Consider the following 11,094-nt stretch of genomic DNA (forward strand, 5'->3'; position numbering starts at 1 on the left):
TGTCATGAATACTGTAGTACAAGTTGGTGTTTGGAGAATATAATAGTGTGACATTTAAATAAAAATCTAGTAAAATTTTGTTTTACCCATTTTCATCTCATGTCTATTTAAGATTTATTGTCATTTTAAAACACATCAACTAAACACTTTAGTTTGAAGRTTTTAGTTTTTTACAACCAATTAGCAAAACATGCACACACCCAAAAGCAATCTATGGGTTATTAGAGGTTATTAGATGGCAAAAGGGTCTCTTTTTTCAAATTAATGTAGTCACTTTGGCTTTAAATCACTTTGTCCTATGTTCTTTGTTTGAAAATGCTGTAAAAATAAATAGTCACAAATATTGAAAATCTCACAAGAAGAGTTTGGACCAATCAGCAACAGTCTTCTACTCTTTATGGTCAGACCGTCCCTAGAATCTTGGACAGGATTTGGTTCTTCTCATATCTGTGATTACCCCTGTCTTTTTAACAGCTTTGTCAAACCCAGTTTTTTCTTCCACTCAACTTTCCATTCACATATTTGATTCAGATCTCTGACCAATCAGCTATTTCAGCTACGATGCATTCCAAGTCAGCTGCCTTCTTTAATGTTGAATTTTCTGTATTGAATTTTTTTGGTATAGAGTTTGTATTTATTCAATCTTTGAATTAGCCCTTCGAATGAAATAAATAACTGGAATATCGCTCAAGCTGTGAGCAATTATTTCTCTAACAAATATTGAAAATAAAAACCCGAACCTGTATTTTCTTCTGAAATTCGCAGTAGTACATGGTATGATGTTATGCGTACCGTGTGTTGCATGGTTTTAAAATTTAAAAAAAGAAAATGGAGGAAGCCCCGCCTTTTTCCGTGGGGGTTACCATGGCAAATGGTGTCGACGTCATAATGGAAGGAACGCAGACTATAAGAGGTTCTGCCGCGGCGGTTCGCGGGATGTGTGCTCAGAAGGAGTGACACGTGCTGAAGATTAAATAATAATAATAATAATAAAAATAAAACAAATACAGAGCACATCCAAGATTTCATTTTATTTTGATAGATTTTTTTTATTGTACAAATTTTTTTAAGGCGGAGTTTTATTTGACCAATTTTACTTGAAGAGGAGAAAAAATAATCTTAGCAACCATGGGAAGAGGGGTGAGTATAATTTTTTTTCTTTTTAAGAAAAACGAGGCGGATCTGTTCATAAACGGGCAGTTTAAAAGTTTAAACAACATTCTAACAAGTGTCTGTAAATCGATGTTGATCGAAAAGAAGGTGGAGACCACCGCGTTGAAAGATAAGCTGCATTTTGTGTAAATGCCCGCTGTTTCCGTGTTTTAAGCCTCGGTGAATAGAAGCTCCTCAAACTGAGCACATTTGGGGCTGTCTGAGGCGATGCCTGCTGGAGATGTTTGAGAAGTTTTCGTGTTTTTCCGAAAAGGAGGAGAGATGCTCCTTGGGAAAACTGCTCGGTGTCGGGTTACATAACGGGATGTTCTCCGCCGCCTTTGGCTGTCAAAGTTTGTCTGCTTTAGTGGAAGTAAAAGCTGTTACCATTGAGAAAATAACGGGCGTAAAGCGTGGAGGGCAAAACTTTTGGTGCTCCTTTCAAGTGAAAAATGTTGAAAGTAGCTGCTAAACGTGGAAGATGACGCCTAAAATGTAGCAAGTCTTACTTCTACAAGTTTTTTTCCCTTTTACTTCTCTGAAACATTGAGGTGATTTAGTTTGTGTATTCCTTTTGCAGCTTTTTTTGTCTGTTCTGCTTAATGTCAGACTTGTCTGGAGTCCTCTCCTTGTAAGGAGGCTGACCATGACTGCTTTTCTATAGTATTGATTATTTACAGCATACAGAGGAAAACAAACAGTTACGAAAACGTTATTTAATTTTATTTTAATGAAATTTCCCAGTTTAGTGTTTCTCCTTGACTTAAATTTGTCTTTAGGTGTAATTTCCATCCTTCAGATAGTTTCTCTGACCATCCTGCTACATCAAAACCGACTGCTGTCCGTTTTCCATAAACTTGAATCGCCATAAGATGAAACTGATCTCTGCCGCCACACCCTGCCATTCTGCGGAATACAAATTTACCCCCGGGTGGGGATGAGGAGACGGAGAAGCAGGTGGTGGCGGGGGGACAAGATCCAGCCGGTCTGGCGGGAGATGTGAAGAAGGAGTTCCTCATTCTGGGCTATGTCTTCATGCTTTCTCATCCTGAGTTTTTTGGCTTCTGCTGCTTGCTCCCATATGAGATGAAAGCCATGCCCTGCCCCCATCCAACATTCCCCCTCTTTCCCACTGCACCCCCTTCTTCTCCTTCTCTGCTTCCCCTCCTTTTCTTCTCTGGTAAATGCAGCCAAATGTGGACGAGGTGGTTGTCTTGTTGCAGAGAAGGATGAGAACTTGTCTGGCTATAATTCAGGAGATCTGGGCTATTGAGTGCAAATGTATGATGAGACCTCCGATGTGCCCCAACCCCCACCTTCTCATTTTTTGGACTTCTGCCTTGTTTTAAATATGAGATTTCCCTCTTCGCTGCCATTTTTGCAGTTTCTTCAACCTCTCCACAACACAGGGCGATAAAAACACTAAACCAAGTGAGCTGAGGGGCGTCACAGGAGGGGGCTCTAGAAAGGGAGGTGTGAAGCAGATGGGTGGAGGGGGTTGAGACGTAAGGCACCAGTTGCCGCATTGCCACTGTTGAGGAACTTGACTGCAGATGGATATAAGGGGAAAGGGCGGATAGTTCAACCCTCCCAATACACTGATTAAACGTAATATTTTCTTTTTTTAAATCCAAGCAGCTGGACGTCTCAGTTAATCAACAGCGTTTTTCAGCTAGAAAAATGTGAAGTGAATCGCTGATAAGATCTGAAACAAAATGAGGGCAGGGTGACACAAGCTGCAGTCCTAGTGCTCAGCAGTTGTAAGAGAAGGGGAGTTTCAAGGAGATTTATTGAATAATTCATACATCACAACTTAATTCAAAAGAGCTTAAATGGCATAGATTTTTCAGTCCTTCCCTCTTTTTTTGTGAAGATTGTTGTTTTTCCTACAGTATGTGCCAAATTTAACCAACCTGGGAATTCAAAGTCGCACTTTAGACGAGGTTAGATTTGGCTTCAGTGGAAAACACTGCTATGGAGGATGGAAAAGCATTAGAATTAATCAGTCACCTGATTTAGCTACCAAAACAAAGTACTGATGCTAATACTCCAAACCCGCATTCCCATCAGCCCTGCTTAGCCCGCTTTAATCCAACTTTAGTTCACTTGCCTAGAAAGTCTGATTTATTTGGGGAGGTGTGAATCTTTAATTGAACTCTAATGCAGACAAAAATGTAAATTCTGGTCCACCTACAACCCTTGGTCTTGGCTTGCGTGAATTCTGGTGTGGTTTGAATGCATTTGTGAATGGCAAATGGGCCAGAGACCGCTCCAAAAGCAGGAAGCGGACTATGGCGCAGGGCATTCTGAGTGAATACAATCAAAACAAACACAAGAGTCCAGTACAAGCGGGAGAAATGACTCATGGTCATTTACTAAAGACAAATCCTACAACCACAAAAATGTTATGCCACTCTATTTTTGTTTACATTTTATGAAAAAGGAAGTGGCACTCAGTGACTTCTTCTGAGGTTTACATGTGGTTCTTGGTGCAGCGCCTCCACAGGAAGGGGGTAGCTTTTCCAAAAGGTTTGTGTGGTGTGTAAGAGAACCACAGCAGCTGGAAATGGAACAAATGTTACAACTTTGGTTCATAATAAAACCAAGTCTAGTGGACTATCAGGTGGGAAAACCTGATGAACTAAAGCAAAGAACTTGGCATGTTTCTAGATTTATTTCCCTTTATAATCTAGAGATGCTCTTTGATGGCGCCTTGTACTTTGAGATGTTTGCTCTTGGAACCTGTTATGAAAGTTGATTGAGCTGGTCCGGACTAGTTAAAGGTAATGGAACTGGTATCTTGGCTATATGGGAACTCTGAACCAGATAGTTTTATTTTATTTGGTTCTTTGGTTGCTCTGAACAAGGCCATGGTGTTGTGGGTTACCTCTGAACTAGGTACAGTCTCTGAACCTAACGTAGCTCGTAAAGCTAACTTTCCAGGTAAAAAAAACTTGTTTCTTGTGTAATTTTTCTGAGCCAGTTGAAAGAACTTGTGTGGCTTGCCTGAGCTAGTCAACAGAACTCTTAGTGCTATCCTAATGGTAAAACTTCCCAACTGTCACTGTGTCAAACCAGTTGAGCTTCTGGGATCTCTCCAAACTAATTACAGGAGCAGATCTCTGGTTGAATGGTATATTTTGTAAAGCAAACCATAAAAAATATTATTGTGGAATTTGTAGAGAATCCATACAAGGCTGCAGTGACCCTGATCTCTGTTGTATTTTTCATGATTCAGTCTGGTTTTAGAAAACTATGTAGAGATGTCCTTGGTTTCTTCATAGAGTTGTATTTTTGTACAGTTGAAAGCTGATGAGAAATGTCCTTGTGTGTAGTTTATGAGTTCCAGAGTTGATTAAGAACAAATAAATCCACAGTAGAACAATCTGCTAAATAAACAGAAAAGGGGAACTTTAGAACAACATGTTCCAGATTAAAGCCCTTCAGCTGCTTATTTTTCCGGGGAGGGGGGTTCCCAACGCAAACTGACAGACCGTCAACCCTCTGGCCACCTCTAATCTCAGCCAAAGGGGCTTCGGACTGGACCTTCACATTTATTTGTTTTCAGTCCATTTACCCCCTTATTCTCTCTCTACCCGTTTTCCTTCACCCATTCTAAAGGATTTAACATTCTTTCCGCTCGGCAGTCATCGTGTATTAACGGGATTTTGTCGCACACTGCCCCTTGTCTGTTTCAGAACACAGTGTACTTCTTTCCTTTTTCTCCCACCTTCATCTGTAGCTCCCGCTGCCTTACTGTTGTGTTTTCATTCATCTGATTGTTGCATCACTAGTCATTGCTTTCTCCTTCTCCTAATTCCTGCCCCTTTCCTCACACAATCTGAGTTGGAAGTTTTTGTTTTGATAAACTGTTTTTTTCCACAAGCCTGTTGCTCAGCAGAAAGTGGAACATTTCCTTTCAGAATGTCAGAAGAACAGGCATCCTCTTCCTCTACTGTTCTACTGAATGAAAATCTCAAAATGTTCCATGACGAATCCAAGAGGTGATACCCTAACCCCTACTCAACTATAGTGTCTATACTCAACTAACTTCAGTGTCTAACTTCAGTATTGCCAATAGGGCAATTAGTAGAAAAAAAGGAAGTGTTTAAGTTTTTGATATTTCCAATTTAAATGCTTTTAAAAATGTTTTCTTTCTTTAATTTTTTTTAAATATAAAATTGTTTTGAAATATACTTCTAAATTGAGAGTGCTTTTATTTAGATTTAGAGTGTAGGAATTACTATGTTAAATCCAGCCATCCATCTAGGTGAATTCAGTCTGCCAATGTTTTTTTCTCCTCTTTGGGAAATCTGACCTTTAGATCCACTTGTTCACCCTTTCCCCATATAAATTTACCTAGAAATCTCCAAGATTGGTTTGGAGATGGGGTATTTTGACAAGTATTTGCATCTTTCTCTAAATCAAACCTGTTCCAATGTTTTTGACTGTATTCGTAGTTGTTGACAGATCTGCTTCTTAACCTTTTCCAAGATTAACTTGACAGGAAACCTCAACAGAAATCTCTTCCAGTGGCCAGTCTGTCCCTCCTTGCATCAATCTTATTTGTTTTGTAGATAGTACTCTGTCTTTCCACAGACTAGTTTTGGATAGTACAGAGTATTATTGTACTGTAGTATTCAAAGTTTTGATTCTAGCAATCAAAAATTTCAAGCTTCTTGGCAGACCTGATGATATTCCCAGATTAGATTGGTTCCCCACTAATGGTGACTCCTGAATTTCCCTTTCAAGTAATCTGTCTAGCTACCATCATTCAGCCATTCATTCTTCAGTACTTCCTATCAAAGCTTCCCAGGTCCAGATTGAGTAGGCATCCAGTTGGTCTGCCTCTTGATCTTTTTTCTAACTGGAGTTGTCAAGAAAATCTCAATGGAACTCCCACCTCAGGAGGAGTCTGTAAGTTTATTCGTTCTTAAAAGCAAAGTGGCTGGTTTACATTAAGAACTTCATTCCAACCAATCCAACTTTGTAACTCCTTTTTTGGCAATTTGTACGGTGTTTTCAGTTTGGATTGGAGAGACAGCCAGTAGTCAGTCATACTAGGGGTGCACCATTTGCAGTTTTCCGACCAATAACCAATCTGTTCAAAAAAAATCTGACTCACCTTTGGTCAGTCAGATGTGACCTGGTGACAGAGGTCAGTCAGCTGTCTCCCATGGCAGAGCAGAAGAACGGAATGTCTGATGTTAGGACCTTTGTGGAGGTAGATGAGATTGGTTGATAAGATCGATTTCAAGTTAAGTGTTGACCAATTGATCATCTTACAAAATTAAGGAGCTGATTTGTTAGTGCATCCCTGGTTATTCTTCTGGATGTTTTCACCTGACTGATTTTGTCTAGAAACCCACAACCACAAGAAGCCCAGTTCAAGAGGTCTGTCCATTCTTTAAAGTTTGGAAAGTGCTTACTCTCAGTACCTCATGTTTATCAGCACTTGTGCTGAAAATGAAAAAAAATGTTGAAAATGAAAAAAAAAAGAATAAAAAAAAGAGAGAATCTTGAAAACTTTGCTTACAAGCAAAGTTTTTAAGATTCTCTCTTGCAGTCCTTCCCATTCTGGATTTTCTAGAAAACTGCTCGTTTTACTTCTTTGCTTTGCCTCGTTGGGATTTCTACAGAAAACCTCAACAGGAATCCACCTGAGAATTAATCTTTTTACTACCTACACTTTTAGCAGTACAAAGAGAAAATGGTTCATTCTTCAAAGACCAAATTCATCCATTGATCTCTCCACCCATCCTGAAAGTGTAGGAGGCAGTTTAAGACTTTGAGGTCAAGAACCTGATTAATCTGTATTACTCTTTCTCTTTTTGAATATTTGGTTGTCAAATTCAAGGCTTCCAACTCTTGGAGGAAAACTTGGAAATAGTAATTTAAAAATTGTAATGCAAAAGGACAACTTGGCATGGAAAACTCAACAAATATTTCCTTTTAAAGACTTGTAGAACAGTCAACTCTGTTAAAGTCATATAAAGGTAGAGTGAGTTTGAGTTCTTGATTTGTAGGAATTTAGTTTTCCAACAGGTTTCCAGAAATATCTTTCTCTCTCTCTCTTTCTCTCTCTCTCTCTCTCACTCCCCCCCCACCCCCCACCCGCTCAGGAACAATTGGAAACTGCAGAGGACGTGAAAAGAGTTCTAAACAGTGTAAATTAACACACTCCTTTTTCACAGTTTGAACAGAAAAGATTTGTTGGAGGAAGTGGGAGAATGATGGAGGGATAGACGTGGGAGAGTGGACATGGGAAGAAAGGGGTAATAGTTGTTGGTAGCAACTGGGTCAAGTCCCAGAGTTGGTGTGTGTTGGAAGTGAGCAGGATACARTTCAATGAGCAGCTTGTGTATCTGGCTGAACACCCTGGCACCAGAAAGGGGCGCCAACAGGAATCCTGCCTGGAAAACGTGAGGCACTTCCAAAATTCCAAGCAGATGCTTTCTTCTGACTCTCAGCGTTCAGCAGGTTGATCTTCCAGACCCGAATCATTCCCGTCTTTCTGTCCAATGCCATTGAGCAGGGGTCCTCAAACTTTTTCATGTGAGGGCCACATAACTTTTCCCTTGTCTGGTGGGGGCCGGAGTCAGTTTGTAACAGAAAAAGTGTGATGATTGCAGGAGTGCCTAAAAGTAAAAAAAAATTCTTGTTTTCCAGAAAGCACAATCAAATAAAATCAAATAACCCTCTCTGGGTTCTTCACAGAAAAAATCCAGGGAATAACACTATTTATGAAATAAATACCGTATTTTCCAGACCATAAGCCGCACCGGACTACAAGCCTCAGATATCTCTGCCGCTCTAGGTTTTCCACAACAATGCAACGTGCAGCAGAGGGGGGCGGACACCCAAAATTTGAGTCATAAAAGGTCAATTGAATATCACTTTTATTATGGTTGAAAAAGAAAAATTTGCCATGTTTAGATTTAACTGAACTGATAACGGTAGTTTCCGAACGGTAACTGTAACGGTAAAAGTGCTGATCCTTCGTGTCTGCTACTAGCATGTGCTAAATGAAAATGGGCGTCGTCGTCTTCTTCTTGCTCTTCTTCTTCTTCTTTAGATTTCAACGATGGCTTGCATCCATTGTTGTTGCACTACTATCTACTGGATCCTAATATCTATACCTCAAATTCTCATAATGATCCCAGTATTATTTTAAAAATTAAAAAATCTTTTTCCCCTCAATGCTATTTAACTGATCAACAACATTCTCAAATTTCAATTCCCTATTRAAACCTAATTCCGTTTTAATGGGCGCTTTCTTCATTTATTTCCAATTTTGACTTCCAATGATTCACTTCTTGCTAAAGAGCCCCCTGGTGGTTGAAGAAAAATCCACATATAAGCTGCACCGGGCTATAAGCCGCGTGGTTCAAAGCTTAGGAAAAAAAGTAGCGGCTTATAGTCCGGAGAATATGGTATATGAAAAAAAATCTAAATGCTCTCTGGTATTGTTCAGGGGGACGGACCAAATGTGGAGGCGGGCCGGATCCAGCCCGCGGGCCATAGTTTGGGGATCACTGCTGTTGAGGTTTCACAACACAATCCAGTTGTTGGAGAAGTTAACATTATTATGAAGGRTTTCTGACTGTAAACTCCACTAAGAGCATCATGAGACCAGAGTGGCTGAAAATGGCAGATCTCCAGTAATAAATGGCTTGTTGGTATTTGGATGAAGCAGGCCACATGCATCAGGTCTTAACAGTCACATGAACTGGGTTCTGAGCCCAGTGCCTGTGCTGTAACTGCAGGACGATGGAAGCTGCACAAAGAGCCATTGTTGGGTGTAAAGTAGGCTTCACCAGAAGATAAAACACTTCTTTAATGCTCTATTCTTTCCATTTCATCTTCTTGTCTTTCATCTTTTTACTCTTTTCATCCAACATTGTCACCATCTCAACATCCTCATAACTTCCTGACTTTTTCTCGATGCTCTCCTGAAAAGGCCATGTTGTCTCTTATTTTAATGGAAGCGCTGCATGAAGAAAACATTTGTATTGGACTATAATAACAGACAAAAAAACTGGATTGGATAAATTTGTCTGAATTTTATTCCCACATGGCGATTGTACAAAAACAGGCAAGAAACTGTTGCTCCATTAATTATGACAACACGTATGTCAAAATTATTCTAGGCTTAAGCAGAAAATGTATGTATATTTTTGGAGGTTTTAGAGAATAAACTCTACTGATGACCTCTTATATCTGTTTGTTCCAGTCATTTAAAATATAGTAATTTTTTTCGCCCCCATTTTTTTTTTTTTTTTTAAATCTATTTTAAAATCAAAATGCTTTTTTGCTCAACATTGACCAAATGCAAACTTTGGCCCAGTTTTAATTCCTAAAACAATCCAATCAGAAGAGAGCTTGTTCTGTTATGATTAGGTGAGGATCTAAGACCTGAATTTCTAGCTTCATTTTCTATTTTCTATTGAAATGAAGTTCAGAATAGAAATTAGATTCCTGTAAAAACATGAGACAAATTCTTCTGTTGCAAGTTGGTATCTAGAGAAAAAACTTCTCCAGTGCATAGTGTATTACTTAATTATTTAACTTTCATCTTTTCACTTTGCTACCATGACTGCTGTTGTGCTTTATTGTAACAGACCAACTTCAGGTTGTGCAGGATTATGAAATTAGGAAAAGTATTTCCTATGTAGTGTAGTTGGTGTGATTGGTCCATGTTTAAATGGTTTATGATGTAAAGATTTTGGAAAATCTGCTATTGACTGTTTGCACCTTTTGGTCTAAATTTGTATCCATACATTTCAACACTAACATTCACCTTTTGACTGACACACAGGGACTGTCCCTTTAACTAGGACTGTGTCACATGGTACATGTCTGCATTACACTCAGGATTTGAGGGGATTTCTGTGGTCTTGGTTCCTGGAAGGTGATTGGTTAACATAAATATGAGTTTTATTCTGACTGTAGTTTAGTGGGTCTTAATCTAAGGAGTGATGATGCAATGTTTCCATGATGGAGGCCACTGAGCAGAAAGCATGCCTGCTCTGCTTCTGCTGGTTGAATGTGGAGCTCAGCCGTTTTTCACGGTTTACATCTGTTTTAGTGACGGAGGCTCTGATTGGTTCAAAAGTAACTTCTTGCCTCCTTGTGGGAAAGCTTGAGGAAGGTGATTTTTAAATTTTTTTTCGCACTGCAGAAATGCAAAATCTTACCAAGAATTTTTGGTCAACTTTCTAGTGCCAATATCTTTGTTTGACCTTTTTTCAACTGCACTAGCTTACAAATAACATTTCACCAAGATGTAAGAGCTAGGTTTAAGTCAATAATTCCTTAACCCTCGCCTGGTAGCCTAGCTACCAGGCGAGGGTTACCTAGCTACCTGGTAGCCTAGCTACCCGCTAGGCTACCAGGCTAAGCATTGCTTATTTATTTAAGTCTTTTTAAAATGTTTAAATATTTTAAGACTTTATATTTGGTGTTCAGGGAGTAATCTTCAATCCTTGAACAGCACATAATTATCAAGTGATATTTTCAAATTTCCTGCCAAATTTAAACATTTTGTAACTTAAAAACACATCAATATTAAAGAATTATTGACTTAAAACAAGCTCTTGTATCTTGATTAACTGTTATTAGTAAGTTAATTGTATCTTATTTCAAGTGTACTAATATATTTGCAGTAGAAACTAGAACAAAATTACTTGGTAAGGGTTTTGTGATTTTTGCAGGGTAAATGCCTGCTTGGAAAACCAAACTGTTTATGTGTTTGAAGGATTTTACTGAAGTTTTCGGAGCTAATCAGCAACATTACTGGACTGATTGCATTTCAGAAATAACTGAGAAATGATACAAGTTTTAACAGATCCATCCATCCATCCATCCATCCATCCATCCATCCATCCATCCATCCATCCATCCATCCATCCATCCATCCATCCATCCATCCATCCATCCATC

General features: G+C 39.1%; 1 protein-coding gene across 1 annotated transcript in view; it reads left to right on the forward strand.

The window, feature by feature from the left end:
• The first annotated feature begins 944 nt into the window (after positions 1–944).
• Positions 945–11,094, forward strand: part of LOC103473267 (sodium/potassium-transporting ATPase subunit alpha-1) — a 26,246-nt gene continuing 16,096 nt past the window's right edge. The window contains exon 1 of the mRNA XM_008423374.1: positions 945–1,140. Within this exon, the coding sequence (XP_008421596.1) occupies positions 1,129–1,140 (12 nt within the window). The 5' untranslated portion in view covers positions 945–1,128. The remainder of the gene's footprint in view (positions 1,141–11,094) is intronic.

The sequence above is a fragment of the Poecilia reticulata genome, linkage group LG2, assembly GCF_000633615.1.
Source record: "Poecilia reticulata strain Guanapo linkage group LG2, Guppy_female_1.0+MT, whole genome shotgun sequence".
Taxonomy (NCBI): Eukaryota; Metazoa; Chordata; class Actinopteri; order Cyprinodontiformes; family Poeciliidae; genus Poecilia; species Poecilia reticulata.